Source organism: Sinohyriopsis cumingii, chromosome 5 (assembly GCF_028554795.1).
Source record: "Sinohyriopsis cumingii isolate HCF-2022 chromosome 5, ASM2855479v2, whole genome shotgun sequence".
Taxonomy (NCBI): domain Eukaryota; kingdom Metazoa; phylum Mollusca; class Bivalvia; order Unionida; family Unionidae; genus Sinohyriopsis; species Sinohyriopsis cumingii.
The window spans coordinates 60,855,594-60,878,986 of record NC_142965.1 but is presented as its reverse complement, the minus strand read 5'-3'; the positions used below and the strand labels follow the sequence as shown (position 1 = coordinate 60,878,986).

General features: G+C 33.7%; 1 protein-coding gene across 1 annotated transcript in view; it reads right to left on the bottom strand.

Moving 5' to 3' along the window:
• The window catches only part of LOC149799270 (nuclear cap-binding protein subunit 2-like), a 34,626-nt gene continuing 11,233 nt past the window's right edge, over nucleotides 1–23,393 (bottom strand). Inside the window, exons 2-4 of the mRNA XM_089958575.1 lie at nucleotides 18,154–18,335; nucleotides 11,277–11,415; nucleotides 1–6,499 (exon numbers count right to left, since the gene is read on the bottom strand). Of these exons, the coding sequence (XP_089814701.1) occupies nucleotides 6,407–6,499; nucleotides 11,277–11,415; nucleotides 18,154–18,335 (414 nt within the window). The 3' untranslated portion in view covers nucleotides 1–6,406. The remainder of the gene's footprint in view (nucleotides 6,500–11,276; nucleotides 11,416–18,153; nucleotides 18,336–23,393) is intronic.

Here is a 23,393-nt window from a genome sequence, read left to right as displayed (position 1 = left end):
ACTTTTTGAATTTTTTTAATTCATTTTTTAATAAAAAAGAAAATTATACAAAAGTGACAAATTTGATAAGAAGGCATGTTGCATATCTATGTCGGGATTCAATGAACCTAGTCTGGAGATCAGTAATTTCAGAACTCAAGTTTTCGCTGGCATCCCAATTAAAAGTTGGGTTAAAAAGTAGCAGCCCTTGTGATTGGCTAACACATGTCAAGCTCAAACTCATGCTTGGAATATTTGATTTCCAAACCAGGTTTATACTTCATTCAACTCTGCATATATGAATTTTCTTAAATTGTATGGATAGTCAGTACAACAGTATGAAGTCTTACATGTAATGGTATCACACTACTACATTATATGCACACACATTACTGTAACAAGTCCTGATATAAAAAATGACTTAACTGAATGACTTCAGAATGAATGAACTGATCATTCTGTGTGTGCCAAGTAATTTATTAATATGCATTACATTAAATACAAGTATATTTACTGGTAAATGTTTTAGAGGGTCCAGGGGAAATTTATTTTGACACTTTCTCCAATTCAAGATATGCTCTTTTTGTCCCTGAATCACTTTTATAGTAAACCACCATCTTAAGGTCCAGCTACAAAACCAAACAAACGGGACAGAAAGAGTTAAATTGTAACAATAAGTGTACAATTATGAAAGAGGAAGAGACAAACCTAGAAATACAAGGAAGACAAGTAGCACATTAGTAAATACTTTTTTAATTTCCTTATGTAACTTTACATCAAACACTGATCCATATACTCTGGTTATGATCACAGTTATTTTCACCAAACCTGACTGATCATAATTTTATTTCATATTAATTATACACTTCAGCCTGTTGGTATCTATGTCAAATGATGATGCAAAAAATGAATTTGTCAAATATATTGATTGTAAGGTGTCTTACTTAAAAAAACAAAGATTACATGAATTCCTATATTTTGAGTAAATCCTGAAACCAAGCCAAGAAAATAAATATTTTATTGAGAAAAAAGAGCAGTGTGAGAGTTAAGAGATACTACTGAATGCTTAGTGCCATTATTGTGTATGTTGTTTATGAAATGAAAGCATATTTTGGATAACATTAATCTGAGGATTTGTAAATTGGGGGACATTTTGTGATCTTGATCACAATCTAAAAAGCTGTCTATTTTGCCAGTTAATCTTAGGTTAAACTGTTAAACTTGAAAGCTTTAACAAGCAATGGGGATGGACTGTGGTTATACACCTAATGGGAGATAACTCTAGCAAAATACAACACAAAACAAATAAAAAGGACTTACGAGCAGTTTGACAAGATAAAGCACAAAGAAAAGTTCGTAGTAAATACATTTATCAACTAATGGGTTATAAATGTGCCTTATTCCCTGAAAACAAACGTACACTGCTCTATGGGTTATAAATGTGCCTTATGCCCTGAAAACAAACATACACTGCTCTATGGGTTATAAATGTGCCTTGTTTACTGAAAACAAACATACACTGCTCTATGGGTTATAAATGTGCCTTATTCCCTGAAAACAAACGTACACTGCTCTGCAGTAACTAACGTACTTAAAAACAAGATTTTCCACATTAACACATTTAGTGAATGCAAAATATATTTCAAATGTGATACAAAATAAACAAATCTGATTGAATGAAAAATATGAACAGTAAAAAGTCTAGAGTGGAGGCCTCCCTTTCTGCCACCAGATGGCAGTATATCCCAAGAAAATAGCTCTCTCGAAATGGGTCTGTGCATGAGGGACAGTTTTTATGGCCAAAGTGGATTAAGAAGGAAAACTATCCATAATTACTGTACACATTTCATTTTTTATTAATTGATCATGTCAATGACTATAGGATCAACTCATACAGAAAACAACAATTCTCTTATTAAGAAAAAGAAAAAACAGACCTCATTCATCTAGAATATGATGGGCTATAAAAATAAAAACAATGTGCCACACACTAAAGTTAAAACAGGGTGTGAAGTTCTTCCATTATAACATTATTGGCAATATGCAGGTTTTTCTTAACAGCCAAGTGATGTGAACTATTGAACTATAAAGATCCACTGTTGCACGTCCTTTAAAGACAGAATAGCTAATAATAATGTGTTTTGTTTAGATATGTATGACTCAATAACAGTTCCTAACATGTACTTTCAGTCTGGTTTATGGTTGATATATACAATTCTAGTATCTACCATTAACATTTTAAGGAAACTGGTAAACAGACTAACTTTTCCTCTTTCTTTTGGTGCAGAACTAGGTTCAAAACAATCTTCACTCAGCCTGCACACCCAGTTTAGCATTCATAGTTACGAAGCATTAAATAATGGATAAAAGTGTGATATCTGGTTTCACAATACAGTTGTTGTTCTGAGCAGTGATGAAACACATTCTAATAATCTGAGTAGCTTTCACATTTAGAATGTGGCTACTCACTGTAATTAGATAGTAAAATCAATACAACAATGAGGACTTTAGTTGTAAAGGACAATTTAGGTCGCTCAGATCAGATTTTACTATACTCTTATGTTCTCTCTCAACAGTGCATTTCTTCTAAACAGCCTATTAAAGTAGTTATTAATTTTCTCAAACTTTATTTCTCTAAAATTGCTCAAGATTTTGAATTATTTTCTTTGAAGGACAGCTTTTATTATTATGGATACTCTTTACTCTTTACTATTTCGGATTTTATATTATAGAAAAAAGGGGGAAAACTGAAATTTTCAAAGGAAGGTATATAGATCATTAAAGGCTATTTCTCATACAAAAAAGCCAAGTGATACAAATCTTTATTTCAAACAACTTGACCAACTCATATGTCTTTTTCTCATACAAGATTTCCAACTCATATAAATCTTTTTCTCATAAAAGAAAGCCAACTCATATAAGTTTATCTCATACAAGATTCTCAACTCATATAATTCTTTGTCTCAGACAAATGGCCAACTCATACAGATGCCCAATGCATACAACTCATTTTTCTCAAACAAATGGCCAGCTGGGGAGTTTACTTTGGAAAAAAAATGTCCAATACTCACAGAAATGTACAGTTTAAGAATATAAATTCCCAGAGATTGCTGAACGTTCAGTGCATTTTATATAAGACTGATATTTATTTACCTGAACAAATACTGTTTTGGTTTGGTTATGTGGGTTTGATATTTTTTCAGTACATGGCAGGTTATACATTGTCAGGGTTCATACTGAACTCGGAATGATAAATTCAAAGACTTTTCCCAAACTTTCAAAGACCACAAACATTGAGTTCCAAGACCTATTTTCGCTAACATTTTGTATACCGTTTGTATGAGAAAACAATGAATGCAAAATACTACAATATTGTTTAATGATGAAATTCAAACTATAATTAATTTCCTAAAATTGCTTTATAATGATCTGGTAGATAGGTTAACATTCATTGTTATTTCAGAAATATGTAACTTATGCATCACATTTAATACAGAACAAATTGTTCTCTCTCAGAACTGCTTTAAATGCATTTATAGTTGCTGTTTTTTCTCTGCAATCATGATATGATTACGAAAAACAAACACCATGAAATTAGAAAACAAAAAACATGCTGAAAATATGGTGCTGACTTCCTTTGATGAAGGATGTAGCCAGCTTGCTTTGAGAATTTGATGAAGAGTATGTGTTATTGAAGGTGCTGCTACAGTCAACTTTGGATGGCCAAACAAATGCCTGTTTGTTATTGAAAATGAATGGGTCATCAAAAGAAAGAAACCAGGAAAACTCAACTATAGTCTGACTATACATCCCCGTTTGTTTGTAACCCCCACACACAGATTTCAATAACGAAAACCTTTAATGTGATAAAATGTGCACAAAACTAAGTCAACTGAATCACTGATTTTTAATTTATAACCTGACTGTGACCAGAATGGCACTAATACTGGCATCCCCTGCACCTTTCATGCTTAACAAATTTTCCATACTAACATGGTGCCATATTGTGTACACTATGGGCTACTTTATTTCCATCAGACATTATACGTAATTCATCCTATTCGGTAACTGCTGGATAATTCCATAAATTACCATAACACTGAGAGTTTGGAATTATATCCCTTTGCACACATGAATAAAGAAATTAAACCGCTTGTTAAATCCACATGAAAGGCAAATTTGTTGATGTCATTCTTTTCCTTTGCTTGATTTGACACTATAAATATCAGAAGCAGACAACATATGTGTGTACATCTGTAGTCATGCACACACCCCTTTGCTGAAAATAGAAATAGATCTCGAACAAGTCTGTCTATTATACTGAAAACTTCGTTAAGTATGAAACGCACAGATGATGATGGTGTTAGGGCCACTTTACTCACAGTCAGATTAGAAATCATAAATCAATGAACAAATTGACAAAGTTCTTTGCACCTTTTATCACATTAAAGGTTTTCATTATTAAAAACAGTAGATGGGTACAAACAAACGGGTTGGTCTAGTCAGACTATACATTCAAATCTAACAACCTTGGACGATTTTGTTTGTGATTAAAAAAATTGGGTTTATTTCAATTTTCAAAGACTTTTAAAGACCTCAGGGTAAGCTGCTCGATTTTTCCAAACTTTAAAGGCCTTGAAAATGCTACCTCATTTTTCCCAAACTCTCAAAGACCGTACGAACCCTGATTGTAGCCAGTATATTTGTTGGAAGAAGAACCCAGGGAAACCCTGGGAAGAATCAACAACCCATGGGAAGCTACTAGCTAGCTTTCTACATAACCACATCATGTTGGCAAATCCAAGATTCGAACCCAGTCAGGCAGGTGAGATGTCAGTGATCTGTAAATGTGAGTACATTTAACCACATGGCCACCTGGAGGCCCAGCAAATAATGGACAAGTTCTTCAGATTATTCTTTGGCTTATGGTTCATAGAGATAATAAATTTAATACTCCTAAGTCTGTTTTGATGAGTTATCTTAAAATTATAAAGCAGGAACCGGTAACCATACAATGGCTGTACAAAGATAATGCTGATGCACTTAATGGGAGATAACTCCAAGAAAATACAGAATAAAATATCAACTGAGTAGTTTGTAAAAATCACAATTGGTTTTAGAAATCTTGATTAATATGGGACTACCTCAAACATTTCAGATTTAAACCTCTTTTTTTATTATTACAATGTATGAAATGAGTTACTCTACAAGAACATTTTACACAAGGAAATGTTTTAAATGTGATATTTTGAAGTCTGACAGATTTTAAACTACAATTTGTGTGTGTAACAGCATTTTGAATAATAAGAAATTCTGTTAAATCTCAGTGTGGAAAAAGCATATTACTGTACCCTCCCAAAACAGCTATATACACTGTACTAGCATGAGTGTCGCATATAGCTACATACACTATACTAGCACGAGTGTCACACAGCTACATACACTGTACTAGCATGAGTGTCACACAGCTACATACACTGTACTAGCATGAGTGTCACACAGCTACATACACTGTACTAGCATGAGTGTCGCATATATCTACATACACTATACTAGCAGGAGTGTCACACAGCTACATACACTGTACTAGCATGAGTGTCACACAGCTACATACACTGTACTAGCACGAGTGTCACACAGCTACATACACTATACTAGCACGAGTGTCACACAGCTACATACACTGTACTAGCACGAGTGTCGCATATATCTACATACACTGTACTAGCATGAGTGTCGCATATATCTACATACACTATACTAGCACGAGTGTCACACAGCTACATACACTGTACTAGCATGAGTGTCACACAGCTACATACACTATACTAGCACGAGTGTCACACAGCTACATACACTGTACTAGCACGAGTGTCACACAGCTACATACACTGTACTAGCATGAGTGTCACACAGCTACATACACTATACTAGCACGAGTGTCACACAGCTACATACACTGTACTAGCACGAGTGTCGCATATATCTACATACACTATACTAGCAGGAGTGTCACATATAGCTATGTACACTGTACTATCACAAGTGTCAGTAGATCAATTGTACTAGAATGAATGTCTCATATAGCTACATACACTGTACTAACGTGAGTGTCACATGTAGATAAACTGTACTAGAATGAATGTCACATATAGTTACGTATGCTGTACTAACATGTGTCACATGAAGGTTTACAGCTACATATATTATCAATGTAATTATTCATAATTAATAACAAATACAATTTCTAACACATTTTCTTAAATGAATTTGCAACAAAGTTTATCACAAAAATTCCCTTATTTGCAATGAAGGAAATGTATTGTTATCTGCACAAAAGCAAACTACTGATCTCTGATTTCTTGTCTGAAATGTCCAGAAGCAAATGTATATCAATATATGATAAACGTCTACATGGTCCACCTTTTCATAAGGAATCTCTGGGCCGAATTTTGTTTTGTACAATTTTTCCATATCCACCTCGACCTTCGTCAAAGTCAGATCTGTACTCATCTCGTACCTGAAATAGAGCAAAAACTGGTCATTTTCATTATCACACATGGATTTACAGTCTGCCTGATAGCCAGTATAAGAGATTCCATTGGTAAGAATTTACCTGATATCCAATATTAAGAGATTCCATTGGTAAGAATTTACCTGATATCCAATATAAGAGATTCCATTGGTAAGAATTTACCTGATATCCAATATAGGAGATTCCATGGGTCAAACCTTACCCTGAAGGAAAGTAAAAATGAAAAATAACAAAAAATAATACAGAGCTAGCTCGACAATATTTGAAAATAACAGTCATCATCATTGTCATTATCTTCGCCGAACATCATGGTGGCTCACTGGCTATTATGCCAGAGCTGTGACCAAAAGACTGCAGGTTCAAATCCTACCACCAGATCAGCCTGATTGTTACCATGGTGTCACACTGGCCAAGCCATTACACTTCAATTGCCTCAACACTAGAAAACCTTAATGTGCTGTTGTGCCATAGAACACCTAACTAAAAAAAACCAAATCATCATTATCATCATCACTACCAAGTTTTACTTAAATATAATATTTAGTTAAAACATAATTTTGAATATCAAGTAACCTACAAAATATGACAATGTCTGATACTGATCACTTTATAAACCAATTAGTCATTATGACAAAAGAAAACAATTTCCTTTCAAAATATATGTTCTGACAATATGGGGTCTCATTTTATTGTAGCTGTGTATATACTTGACAAATTCTAGAGAACTGCAGATACCATATTTAACACACAAAATAGCTACTACTTGAATAAAGGGAGATAACTATATAACCAGATCAATAGATACCCATAAAGATTTCTTGTTTCAGCATGTGTATGATACTTTTGCCAGAGACATCTTTTAACATTGTTTGGGTGTGTGAGTTCCAACATTTCTGTTATGCTATGTCATTATCTCCTGTTTCCAAGATTATTGGTCATGAATTACGTTAACAGCAAATAGACACTAATTTTCTTTTTACTAAATTACTATACTTCAGAATTTATCAGGCATATGAGAGCAATATGTAACAGACACCACAACCTTAAGCACACAAGATCACTCTCAAATGGTTTTCCAAGTGGACATGCTGCAAAATGCTGGGTATAAGTTCAGCTGTCGAACTTATGATGGAAGTATTATCGTTCTCACTTTCATGCAACAGTCTAACTAAATTTTTCCAAATTAAGGGATCTCATAAGGTCTTTTCTATAATTGCCAATCCCTATGGATCTGCTGTCTCATTTTCACTTTGCACAATTTGGGAATATTTTCTACAGTGGCCACGGAACATTTGATCCATATCTGACTCATAATCTAGCCAGGGATGTTCATTATTCCATCATGACTGAGCCATACTATAGCCGGGTGTACTCATTATTTCATGACAGCAGGAACTTTCTTGCATGCATATTTTGGCATCATACTGGCTTTTTTTCTCTGAAACAGGTTCACTTGAATTGTTTGTGGAAACTTTGTAAAGTTTTCTATTTGGATCTCAATATGCATACACTCTTCTCTTCAACTACATCAATGATAATGTAAAGATAACAATACATCAACATTGAAGTAAACTAGACTTTCTGCAATGATTTATGAGTGATCTGAAAAAACTTGTTATCCTTCTGCTTAATTATAATCTAGTCACCTTGAAATCAATGAATCTAAACAACCTCTGAAGAACTGACTTTTGAGAATAACTTGAGGACACTTATTTTATCCATTTAATTACCTGCAAAGCAGAAAATATGTGTGTCTCCTGCAATTATCACAAAAACAATAGATAATAAACTCTGCCTATGGATGCTAGATATCTGGTACACTGTTCTTGTGATGATATCCAAGAAGCTAATCATTACAGGACTTTTATTTCCAGACACACCTGTCAAAGAAATCTAAAAAGCCTTCATATTAACAATTATCAAATAGTCACCTTAAAATTGGTAACATGCATCAAAACGATGTTTTACCAGCAATTCTTTTAAAGTCAGCAAGCTCTCCGTCTCGTTTTTATTTTACTTGCCCATGAGCAAGTACTTTGCAAGCTTTAGCTTGTCTGAGCTAAATTCGAGTTCATCCCAGGTACTGGGCAAGTGCATTTCGTAAAGACCTGATTGAATGTTGTTGAAACCAAGAAAATGTATTTTACAAATTTGTTACAGTTATTGTTCCATGTATTTTAAACAAATCTTGATGCATTTTCTCATTAATGCTTTTAGCAACAGAATCTTGTTCTGGAAATATTTAGACCTTTGTAACCTGTACTTCTTTTCAAAGTTTTTTTTTAAATTAATAATTTAATGTTGAGTAGTAAAAGAGGAACATTCCATTTAAACATACATGCAACCCAGAAAAGGCAATTTATTTAAAGAATAAATGCCAGGGCACTTAAAGAGTTCATATGAAAACAATACAGAATTCTAAATTACATCTAGGGTTGACTACTCCACATTAAAAGTACATTCCCTGAGTGCCAAATATATCTTAAAGTAACAGCCCTGAAATATTTTAAAAAAGAATTTGGAGAATCTTGAAACCAAATGGTCCCAATTTCCACTGACAGTTTTGCTGCTGAAAAGAAATCATAAGTGAAAAATGTGATCCTGAAATAGTTTGTAAAGTGCTTTTTTTTAAATCGAGGTAAAATCAGAACCAATTTTTATCTTGTTTTTCATTTATTCCAGTGGGCTATAATGAGAGGATTTCTGAGACTGCAGATACATGTCATGGCCACAGATTGCATGCTGGAATCCAATTACAAGGCAATTAAAATGTAAATCAAACTGCACTGCCTTAAGCACCCTCGCTATTTTACAATATTTGCTTTTCAAAAGGAATATTCTGATTTTAAATTCTATTTGTAATTTTTACAAGACGAAAATTCTGAGACACTACTGCACTTTGACAATGTAGCCATTTGTTCATATATAAGGGACCAGGCTCTAAATGATTCAGTCAAAACAATTACTATTGACTATGAAAATCTGCTACAGTATATTAGGAAAGTTGACTTCAATGCCAATACAACCAATTTCCCAATTGACCCATTGCTATTCTGGCATGTTTGGCAACTTTTGAAACCTATATAACGGTACCAACTTCTGTGTGCTGATTCTGTAGGTTCTGTTAATCTCAAATATTAAAATCATGATATTCTCCAAAAAGCAATACATTCTAGTAATGTCAAACTTATGTAGTGAATGAAAACCTAAGCTATTTTTTACAACTTAAAACCCATTAATGTTCCCTTTTCAAAGTTCTAAGAATGAAAGTTGTAAAAGATGAATGTATGATATATTTCCCATGAGAATGTAATATGACAAAATGCCAATGATGAGTATCAAAAAACATACCATATATTCCTTAATTAATGCCCCTCCCCTTTTTAAGAACAGAGATTTAAAAGTTGCAGTATAAAACCTGTACCTTTCAATACCTGTCGGCTTGATTAAAACAAAATGCTGCAGCAGTCTCAGTTGATAAAACTGTTATTATATATATATATATATATATATATATATATATATATATATATATATATATATATATATATATAAATTCCTAAAGTCACAGGCACATGTAGTGTTCAGCATGATGCATTAGCAGGTGCCAAGTTTAAAGACTTTACCAGTCCTACTGCATTCAGCAGCTGAGTGGGAAAATGTGCTGATTTACTGATCATGTTAACTGTGCTGATATTTACAATGACTGAATTCAGTGGCAAAAGAACCCCACATGTGGTCATTGTAAAGGTACATCAAAAGAACAACTTTAGCTTTCATTACTGTACACTAACAAGCGACACCCATTTTGAAAATGTAATGCACCTGGAGGTGATAGTTATGGGATAATTACATATTTGGGAATAGTTACCTATTTTCAAGTTTACTTTAGTTACGCTGCAGTTTTCAAACTTATAACAGAACATATTCACTATTTCCAAAAAGTGTGATGTGCATTTTGTCTTAACACCATTTCACCTGACGAACCAGTCAACATCAGTTGCTGATAAAATTAATCTGCCATCACAAAATGTAACATATTACAACTACCTATTTTCCAAATACTTACCACTTTTTATACAGGAAGGGATACAAGTCTACCATGGTCTCTTTATGTTTATATATTATTCCTCTGCTTTATAAAAAACATTATTTCTCATTACATTGTATTTTTTAAAATTATTATCCCACAATCTGAACGCTATCAATAATATAGGTTGATCAATGAAGGTGGCCATTTTGGGTTCAACCTACTTGGACAAAAGCCTTAACTTGGATCGATTATTCTGACAGGCCTTTTCGTTCACTTACAAGTTTATTGTAGTGCATTTGCTACTACTGAGAAGCCATAAAATTCACTTAGCATGAAAATTACAAGACAAATCCCGAAGCTTTTAGGCTCAAGTTAGACAAATCACAAGCACTAATTAAGTATATGCATTGTGTGAGAACTTTTCAAATGTCAAATATAATTGTGTAATCTTCTTTTATTCCAAGTTAGTGGTATAACTGATATATCTATCCCAACCAGTTAACCAGAGGCATAAACTTATAATACAGATTATAAATCCAGACTTCTCGGTTGGCTTCTAAATCCTGTAATTCCAGAAATCAACAGTGTGTATTCTCTAAATTTTCTGAGGAAATGAAAACCAGTTTAAAACTCTGAAAATGTCCAACATCAAGTTTAAAAACACTGAACAAAAACCCCCAAATATTCAGGATTCACCAATTTGTAAATGCCAGTGACATAAAACATTACCTGTCCACCACTCTTTCCTCTGCCATACTGCCGTCCCTCCTTAAACCCAGCATCCCAGTCTGTTCTGATGATTCTATCATCAAGTCGTGTGCCATTGACGTACCTCATTGCATTCTCTGCTTCCTCTCTAGTGTAATATCTAAGTTTCAGTTAAGGAACAGTGTGCAAAACTCGCCAAAAAGTCCTGCAAGCCCACAGGACCAGTAACCTAAACTGCTACTGGTCCTGTTGATAACCAACTGGTCATACATTTCGTGATACAAGAAGACAAAATACAGTGAATGACTCAATGGCAAATGCAGGTAGACTTGAATATAAGCTCTTAGTAAGGTTATCTATGTAAACAGAACTTGAAAAAGGAAGAAAACCTGAACACAAGATATTGATATTTTCTCATAATAAATTGATTTTAAAATTATCATATCATGCCTTGTGTTTACTGACTAGGAAAATGTTGTGATGAACCATATCTATAGATACCTATTCTTGAGGTGGGCCATGAAAATGAGATACTGATACTGATGGCTAGTTTGAATCATCGAATAAGATTCAGAATCCTCATCCAGTGACTTGTCCAGGCTTCAATGATGAGGCTCTGGTATCCAACATACATCTCTCATGAAAGATGGTATATGAAATTTATTCAAATATGGCCACATGAACTGGCTATTTTTCTTTTGCAACAGTCTGCCATGAAATTAGCTATCTTCGGACAAGCATACTGGTAACAATTAAGGAACAATCAAAAATACATGTGTACTTAACATCAACCTAGTAGAAAAGTGAAGGAATTTATAAGTAAATTTTCTGTCCAAATCTCAGAAAATAATATAAATATTGTCGGGATAAGCGATCATCAGCATGAAAAAAGTACAGTAGATATAGGTAGCTTAATTCATTATTAAACAGACCCTCTATACCAATGAACCATGGTAACAAATCTGGATTTTGGCCTGTCTCTAATTCTGATTTTCCCTGCATACAGTTATCAAATGAATTCTTTAACAGACATGACTGTCATAGACACGAATGTCATGGACATCAGAATAATGGTGCTATACTTGTGATTTTAATACATGGGTAGAAAATGATGATGATAATTGCAATAACTGTAATTATTCTGCAATAATGTATTCCAAATATATGTCTGATTCCATTTGGTAAAATGCTAATTTGTGTTGATAATTTCATACAAAGCAGTTCTGAGATAGATTGTTGATAATTTAAGTCAAACTTGTGAAAACTGTCCAATCAGTACTGCTGATAAATCTCTGAGAATGCCATGTATAAATCCAGACAACACAGGACACATAAAACAAAATGTTTGATGATCAGTTTAAATTACTAGGCATTTAGGTCTTTTAAGTAATGGTAAACTGTTAAAACAATATCCTACTGATGCTAAAATTAGAGACAGTTAATAATAATAATAATAATAATGAGGACTTTTGTATAGCGCCTAATCTTTAGAAGCTCTAAGTGCTTTACAACATTAGACAACACCTATAAGATAAGAAACATAACAATATTATTACAAAAACAAACAACATGAAATTAGAAAAACATTAAAAAATAAAAAAAAAACATGCTGAGAATATTTCAGGTAGGAAACATTATTAGGTCTTTAAGTTTGTTCCAAACTTATTTTATTTTATTAAATAATACAGTTTACCACTTCAAGCAAATAACATCTGACTAGTTAGATGTTCTAGATTGGCAAGACACAAAAGAATTATGCAAATAATGAATCACTGAAAGAAGAAAAGCAAACAGATGATTCAAGAAAAGCAAACAGATGATTCAAGAAAGGCAAACAGATGATTCAAGAAAAGCAAACAGATGATTCAAGAAAAGCAAACAGATGATTCAAGAAAGGCAAAAAGGCTGATTCTCTCATTGACCATACAACATGGAAAAATTATTTTCTCAACCTTAAGGTTAAACTCAGTAGTTTTCAAAATATTGCACTGTCTGCCTGAAGTTCAATCCTTACAGTAAAAACTTTTTAAAAAATAGGGACCTTGTTTTCATTATCATAAAACACAAAACAAAATTCTAAATAAGTGTAACTGTTAATTTTAATGTATTTTTAAGTCGGATTCTGCACCCATTTAAACACAGTTGTGAATTGGCAAAAAGGACACTAAAATAGCCAAAATGTGGCATGTTTGCCCCATCCCAGTTCTGAAACCTATGCTTATATAGAGATTTCAATACTTAATTTGCCTTCTGATAAAATGGGAACAAAATGTGACTAGCTAAACCAGTTATATTTCATTAAAAAAATATGATACATTCCTTTCTAAAACTGTGCATTCACATAGTTGCACCATTCAAACACTCTAGTAATAATTATACTGAGCCAGGCATCTGCAACCTAAGCTATATACTAAATACTTATATAAAACTGATTCATGTCAACATAAGCATTTAAATAACACGATCCCATAGGACAAATGTTGGAACTCTTTAGAAATGTAACAATGTGGATATTAATCTTTTAATGTTATCAGCCAATAAACTGAAATAAACACACTGACAATCCTTAATATCAAGATTAATGCTGGCCCAAGATCTCCATGGGATGGGCTGGCATCAATTCGTGAGATATGTATAACAAATACAGTTAAACCGAATTCAGTTCTGAATGGGTCCCTATATGACTATTTACACAGCATTTGTTTTGCTTCAAAAGCATTATTAAGAGCTATTCAGCACATCAAATTTTAACTGTGTAAATTTATTCTGAGAGAAAATAAGTTCAAATAAAAGCTGTACCGATGTCACTTTTGCCGATTATGCCGATACCGCGTATAGCATATTATTAAAATTGCAGATATTGATTATGAGACCGATTATTTCAAGAAACCGTCTGTTCTACAGTTAGTGAAAGCATTAGCATTTGATTTACAAGTAAATCATGCCCTATTTTTGTTATAACTAACAATGCCTAAAATGGGTGTGGATTTATGTTAACAGTTCAAATGTGGTCTCAAGCTACCATACATGTGATAACTATTTCCCACATTTTATATCCACCATATTTCTTATTGTTAACTCATATATGCAAATAAAACTCTTTACTAAATAACATATTTATTCAGAATTAGTTTTTTGGAGACACATATGCTCTGTGATATGTTTCTTCATTCCTTCTTTTTATTTAATGATGGTAATCAATTCTTATATATACGGTACAGTAATGCCAGGTCAAGTTGACTCGTGTAAGTTTCATTGGTGGGAATGGAGATCAAAATTTGCTTGTCGACAAAAAATCTACAGCATTCAGTGATCATTCCTGGGATTTTGGAAGCAATTCACCATCAAGCAAAGCATGTAAAGCGCAGCAAAAATAAATTAGTGAACTCATAATTGCAATGCCAGTAGCTGGTACAGGAAAGTAACATTTCCATTGGTCAGAATGTTACCACATGATCAAAATGAATTGCGTTCATTTCTGTATGAACTGTAAGGAGAACTACTTTTCCACTTCTATAAATAGAGTCACGTGTACATCATAAGATAAACACTGCCAGTGACGGCAGACACGAAGTAAGCATTAAAGGAAAACAACATTCTTACATTTTTTTAAAAAATAATTGAATAAATTTGGCTTCCATTGGTTAAAGGACTGGTATTATGATGACCTTATGATGATCAAGCAGAACAATCTCAAGTGCTATATATAGCTACATAACAGAAAAAACCCAAACATGTATTACTACGCTCAATTAAGATTTCTATTTTTTAATGATGCAAACAAAATAACATAACGAATAATTAAAAATTTCAATTATAAGAGTTTAATGTTGTTTTTCTGAGTTTATCGTGGTATAAACTGTCAGTTGCTGACTCACACAGCTTACGTAATGCCCTTTGGGCATTATTTGCTGTGTGAATCGGCAACTGACAGTTTATACCACGATAAACTCAGAAAAAACAACATTCAACTCTTACATGGTTGACAGAGATGTACTTTGTGAAGCTGGCCGTAAAAAGTGAGAGGGGGACACTTAATTCCTGAATGCGTGAAATTGACGGTCGCATTATAAGTCACTTATCTTACATTGCAAAGTATGATCATAGGGTTTTAGTATTAAAATGTCATTATCTAAATAAAGTTTCTTTGGAAAATAATATATATAATATAGATCTGCTTAATACCTGATGCTTCTATTACAAAAAGAGAGGTTGTAGGAAAGTAGATATTTCACATTTGATAATGCATTTATTTCAGGTGACAAAAGTTAGACCTATGCATTAATGGTGATGTGCAATGCAAAGACCATGGAAGAAGTGCAAAACAGTCACGTAATGATTTATTTTGTAATATTATGGATGTATTGCTTGTTGTCAATAAAGTAATAGCTATCCCATCTATTTCAATTTTCACTGCCTATTACATTAATAATCTTGGAAAAATATTCAATACTTTTTTCTGGCGACATTGTTTGAAAATTGGCAATAAAATATTGAGATTGGTGATTTTTTTTGGCGACAACTTTTTAAAAGCCTGGACCATCCCTGTAATGTGTATGCTGGAAGTTCAACAGCCACACGAGGCCTCATTGGCTGGTTGGCTGCTGTGATTGGGATGAGTGCATGCATGGTATTGTTAATTTGTTGTGAGCAGACAATCAGCGTTAGTTTACAGCTAGCATGTTGAAAAGTATTTACTTTTCAGACCTGTTAATTCAGACACAGTTTATCCAGATGCTGGGCTGGACAATGCAATTGTCATGTAGTCTAACACCAGACGAATATTTTGTTGGGCATGCTAAATTTTTGTGTTACTTGGCCAGAATTTTAAACAAACAGAAAGAAGACATTCAATTTTACATGACTCCATGAGATCCTTAATTCCAGGCAAACAAAAAATATGCAATTTGTTTTTCCAGCCCAGAGATATCTTGTAATCTAGATAACCTTTGCTAAGAACAGGATTCCCACAATATTAGTTCTTGAATAATTTTCAAAGGAATCTTAATTATAAGCAAGCATTAAAACCTGCTGATTTTTCCAAGGCCACAAGATGTCTCAATCTCTAAATAACAACGTATGAGAATGATATTTCCTGCTTGACTATTTAAATATCACTTGTTTATAATTAGCAAGACTGATAAGAGATGTGTACCAAGTAAAGATATTTCGCTACATACACCACTCCCTTGATAACTTGCGAACCCACTTATAACGTGGGGTCAGGCGTGGATCCCATTTTTTAATAACCAGAAAATATCCCCCAAATTGATCACTATTTCTTGAACTTGAAAAAATCTCGATCAAAATTGGTAGCTGAAACGCTGATATATCGCTTGTTTTATGGTAAAAAATGGTTGATATGACCTGGAAATTTTAGTCAACATTTTGAAATTATCAACTTTTAATTAGAAGTCATATAATTGGTTACATTTTCTTTCCAAACGACATTCTTAGTACACTGCAATTAAGGATATTCAAGGAAATTTTGATCAATGAAAATGTCACTTACGCATGGTGTAGGCAGTACATTAATATTTAAATGCCAATTAAATAATTTTTATTAAGTGAAATTTCTGTTTTAATTCTACCTTCTAGTTCCTCTTAAGCGTAATCATCATAAATGCAATGTGTATTTAAAAGTAAAATGAGCCATTCTACTGTTACAGCTATGCCAGCAAGCGTTTATCTCTAATTAAGTGCACACCATGTTTTGATAACTGACTTGTGGAAGGTGGAAGTACTTGCATTGTTGCACTGAATTAAAAGCTGGCTCCTTTGTATTATCACATTAATTATGTCTTCTGAATCAAATAAAGGAGGTGGATTTTTTTTAAAGTTAAAAGACACGCAAATCCTACATACTTAAAATCTAGTGGCCCCAGTCGTATGTCAGGTGAACTCACTTCAGCTGATCAATCGAACTCTGTTATAAATGTTATTGTGTATGTAACAGAAACTACCTTAAATTAACCAGCTCATTCATAAGTGTGATCAAAGAGCGTGATCAAAGATAACAAGGCAACCAAGCGAAACGAATACTTCATAAAATAAAGACCTTGGTTTCATAGATATAGACAATTGTGGGCAAGCTAGTTTCAGAGATTTCCTGAACTGGCACTTAGAGATATCCTCAAGGATGATAAAGTTTCACTATTACTTTCAATAAAATCATGACATGAATATTGTACTAACTGAACAACACAAATATTGAAAAATATTGAGTTTTGATGCTGGCGACTGTCTCACGAAATAAATGTTGCTAGTTTTTGTAAATAAAAGGAATCTTTATATTTTGTGGTGTATCAACAGTTAGTCTAGTTCCCTGCTACTTTGACTCCTGACTTGGAAGTATACTATTAAATACCACTCTGGGAACCAGACTAATCAACAAAAACAAAAAGCAGTGATGTAATACACATTTTCATGTACACATGATGCTAGCTGACACCAGTTGGAACGATGTTTCACATGTTGGACATTTTGAAAATAAATTTTATTTGTACAGAATAATGAACAACTTCATCAGAAAAGTGGGTTATTATCAATTATTACTAATGTGATTGTAAAACAGATTCAGTCATTAAACAGCCCGGTTACATAACTCCCCCCCCCCAACCGTTTTCTCGATGTATAAGCAATTTTTTTTTCAATTTTTGGAGGTCCCTCAGTAACTTGCAATCACACTTATAGTGTGGTCTATGTTTGTGGACCACATTGAGTGCAAGTTATCGAGTGAGAGGTGTACAGTCTCATTATTAAATGTTAGTATGCCCATGTCAAAACTGAAACACAAATGCACTGTGTTATGTATATTATAGTGTTTAAATTACAACCAATATATCTTAAACTACAACCAATATACATATCTTAAATTAATGTACTTCACAAAGGATACTCTACAAAGCAAAAGCCACATGGTGTTTTCTTGACCTTATCAAGGCCCATGATGATTCTCTTGATGTCCCCACATCTGCTGAACAACTCATGTATTTGTTCCTCAGTTGTAAAAAAGGACAGGTTCCCCACATACAATGTAGTACTTTGTAACAGAAGCCTCTCTTGCTCTGTTCGACTTCCCTGAATAAATAGATGAATACATATAAATATATAAGCAAATACCAAAGCATCCAAATTGAACCTATATTTATCATCTGTATGTTTCTCTTGCTTCTACTGGCCCAAATTCCCCGAAGTAATGCTTCTACTGGCCCAAATTTCCTGATATAATGCTTCTATCGGCCCAAATTTCCTGATGTAATGCTTTTATCAGCCCAAATTCCCTGATGTAATGCTTCTACCAGCCCAAATTCCCCAATTTAATGCTTCTACAAAACTGCAAGGCTGTGATGCATACAGCCAATGCCTACTGTACCTTTAGACATATCAAATCCCACTTTTTACTGCTGGACAGGCAGGTATAGGATAATTGTACTTATATAACTATTTTGATTTTCATACAACGACTTAAGAACAAATGACCGATACAAAAAGGCAAGGAAATAATTGCTGACCAGGTTAGTGGCTGTGTTAGGACTTGAAAATCTACAAACACATCGTATGATAAAAACAGAAGTGACAAGTTAAACAAATATTTATTCCCAAATTTGTCAGAAATTGACTCCAATAATACGTGCAGACATTCTCATCTATACATTAGAAAATGGGAAACTGACCTTGAAATTTACGTGAAATGACCAACTCTATCAGTGTATAGTGTAAAAGAAAGGTTGAAAGAATAATGCCATTGCAGGCACATATGTAACAGATGTACAGTAATGAGGTACATATAAATGCTAAAGGTACTAATATATGCACTATGATGAGACTACTGAGTACAGAACCTGCAGAACATAAAGCATTTCGAGCTGAGTGTATCCCCCCTCAGTTATTTGGACTTGCCCACAGACAAGTACATGCAAACTTGAGCTTGCCTGAGCCAAATCTGAGTTTGTCCCAGGCATTGATCAAGTGGATTTGTCCCTGGACTCCAAGGTCAAGGGGAAAGCAAACTTGACAATGAATGAATTGTCTTAACTTCATAATAATTTGTTTTAAGTATGATAAGCAACCGAAGTGGTTAAGAAAATGTATGCAAATGAAAACTTTAACCAAAATCATAATAAAATGTTCATGTTGATGTTGCTGCTAGTTGACATTTGGAAATGTTTCAATTTTTTTGTTTAAATCTCACAAATAAAATCTGTGAGGGTGTGAATGGAACTGACATAGCTTTAATTCCCATGTAGATGAAGAGCTAAAATGTGGAACACAAGTAGAAACTTCAATTGTGTACATCTTTGATTGATATATATCACCTAATTTTCTCCAATCCATATATATTAATTTTTGAACTGCCAGTTAACCAGTGAATTTGCATACACTTGTTATAAGTTTCCTTTTTTCTGTTGAATTGATGTGAAGTTATTAATAGGTACAAAGTATGAAAAAACAATTATTGTATGGTTTATAGCTCAAACTCTAGAACAATCGTTCAGTTATAATTTTGTTAAATATTTCCATTTTCACTACAGCTGTTGCATAAAACAACATCCTTAATGAGAAGCCAACATCTGAAGTTTACAGCATTATTGCTGACTAAGGAACAAAGATGCCCAACTCAACCACTGTTTAACCAACAGACTGTGATCCCTCAAGCAATCAGGCTGAAGGAAAATTGATGACTGACAAAGGTATTAAGTAAACATTTTGTAAACCTTATCACATTTAAATTCTCCTTTCTTAAGGTCTTTATTTGACACCTTAATGAGATGCCAGATCACCACCAATATTAATTAGCACCAAAAAAACATGATTCATAAGAAGTCTTCTAGTGAAAACTCCATGCTGCTATGACCTCCATTCACAAGATGTGGTAATAATTAGATTTTCAAGATGACTGCCAGGGCAGACATATCAGCTGTTTGTCCTTATAGACCATTTTCATTTAGGAATGACTAGACATCACAAGAAGTGTCAGTATGTCCATCCATTCTGAAACAGTAGCTATAACAAGATTTTCAGAGATGGCCATGGTCAGACCAGCATCAGTGTCATTAACACATTAACCCCTGGTAACGAGTTTACGTGGCAAGAGGTAGTAGCCTACTGCCGAGCCCTGCAGTGTTAAGGTCACATATGATACACTAAAGTGGGTGGTATTATAGAAAGGTAGACAGATGTAGCTCTACAATGATACCAAATAATCTGGAAGTTCCAGTTGCACTACAAAATACAGAGGGAAAAACCTCATCTTTTGGACCCGATTTGTTTTCCACCCAAACTTCACCTGTGGTCGGAATTCGATTTTGTGTCCGGATATTAGACTTTTTGGTCTAAGATCTAGGGCAAACTGGTATGAACTGCAAACAGATAGATGAACCTTTGCAAAAAGTAGGATAAGATGGGCATTTAGAATAAAGAGTGGTCTCAATACGAAAATAATGGGTCCATTAAGCAAAAAAGAAAAAAAGAAGAAAAAAAAACCTTCTAACTTTTACCCTTCTGCTCATGCGAAAGCCAAATAGCCAATGAAAAATGATGTTTCTAACAGAACTAGGCATTATGTTATTGGAAAATCACCTGGAAGTTAATTTATTATGATTTATTCAGAAATAGCTTTCAAAATGTGTTTCCTACTCGAATTTCAGGCGAAAACGCCAAAAACCTCCAGGGGTTAATGGGTTAAGGACTAACTAAGAAGTCTTTTAGTGAAAACCATATGCCGATATGACCTTCCAACATGACTTCATGACTTTCAAGATGACCATTATAGTGGCCATTTTAGATGTCCAAGCAGCACCATTTTTATTTAGGATCAACCAGACTGAATTAGAACCCTGGCTTTTTCTGTCAAGTAATAAACTTCAGATGTAACTTCTCATCATTAGGCACTATATTCTGAACTACTTTTGTTCACATGCTACAATACAGCGGTGGAAAGACACAAAATCACAATGAGAACATGCGCGGTCTTTGACGTAAGAATATATATGGTATACTCCAGCAGTGGCAAACCACAAAGCACATCAAACCTATGTGCATTCCCACAACAACTTCTGAGGTAACTTAACATAACCTAACATGAATGCACAAGTGATGTTTCAAACACAACTAGACCATGGGATGAATGTGTGTGCAAAGTTTCATGGCAATCCTTCAAGTAGTTTAATAGTGATATCAAACTTAAGTCTTTGGACTGACATATAATGGAAAACAGGAACTCTCCCTTACTTATATCTAGCTGGATAATTTTAAAAGTATAAACAGTTGATCTTTTCTATACCAATCAGACATGGTGAATAATCATAACCTGAATTAAATCAATTTATAACCGATTATTTTAGTGAAACGGATGAAGTTTACAATGCATATATAGCAAGTGCATGTGGAGATGGCAACTGGCTTTTTAAAATTTTTTATATGCATCTTTAAATGAACAAATCAGGTTCAATAAAATACATTTGGCTAAATTAGAGTTTCAGTATGTACACTGCAAAACTAAATCCAATGTTCATAACCAAGTTACAAAGGGCCAGTTTTGTCGACGCAAGGATGAGTGATTACTTATCCACGTAGACAATAACAACTCTAAGAGTAACAGGTAAATGTAACCCTAAACACTATTTTCCAACCTGTGCAGAACAATGATGTTGTGAATGAGTCCTTCTCTGTAATCTGGAATATAAAAGAATTTTTATTATCGTAAATTTTATATATGAGACTAAACATTTTATACATGATTCTCGAATGTAAATATGTAAGTATCTTCAACTATAAGTATACATTTGTAATTATAAGTATACAATTCAAGTCTTTTGGGTATAGATATGAAGGATGTGTGATTGACAGATGGAGTTTACAATTTACTAACCATCACTGGTGTGTGATAATTGTGTAGTAATGCCATCTAATGATCTACATAGAAATGTATTGGTTGATATTTCCTGTACAGTGGTACTATCCACATAGAAATGTATTGGTTGATATTTCCTGTACAGTGGTACTATCCACATAGAAATGTATTGGTTGATATTTCCTGTACAGTGGTACTATCCACATAGAAATGTATTGGTTGATATTTCCTGTACAGTGGTACTATCCACATAGAAATGTATTGGTTGATATTTCCTGTACAGTGGTACTATCCACATAGAAATGTATTGGTTGATATTTCTTGTACAGTGGTACTATCCACACAGAAATGTATTGGTTGATATTTCCTGTACAGTGGTACTATCCACACAGAAATGTATTGGTTGATATTTCCTGTACAGTGGTACTATCCACATAGAAATGTATTGGTTGATATTTCTTGTACAGTGGTACTATCTACATAGAAATGTATTGGTTGATATTTTTTGTACAGTGGTACTATCCACATAGAAATGTATTGGTTGATATTTCTTGTACAGTGGTACTATCCACATAGAAATGTATTGGTTGATATTTCCTGTACAGTGGTACTATCCACATAGAAATGTATTGGTTGATATTTCTTGTACATTGGTACTATCTACACAGAAATGTATTGGTTGATATTTCCTGTACAGTGGTACTATCCACACAGAAATGTATAGGTCGATATTTCTTGTACAGTGGTACTATCCACACAGAAATGTATTGGTCGATATATATTGCACAGTGGTGCTATCCATAAAAAAATATATTGGTGGATGAGCATGGCAGCGCCATCAATACAGAAATATATTTGTTGATATTTATTGTAGTGGTGCTATCCACATAAAAATGTATTGGTTAACAGGTACTGTACAGTGATTCTGCCTAAACAGAAATGTACTGGTTGACACATATTGTATAAGGTAACCATCCAAATGAGTACTGTACAGTGGTGCTGTCCATACATAATACAAAAATGTATTAGTTAAAGAGTACTGTACAGTGGCACTGCCTCTAGGTGCCTTCCAGAAATGAAATGGTTGGTGATTATTGTACAGCAGGTTTCCATTCAGAAATATATTGGTTGATCAGTATTGTACAGTAGTACTACCTATACAGAAATTCACTGGTTGCTGAGTACTGTACATTAGTGCCATCCAGACATACATTTAACACACTGGTTGATGAGTATTTCACTGTGGTTTCCATACAGAAATATACTGGTTGATCAGTACTATA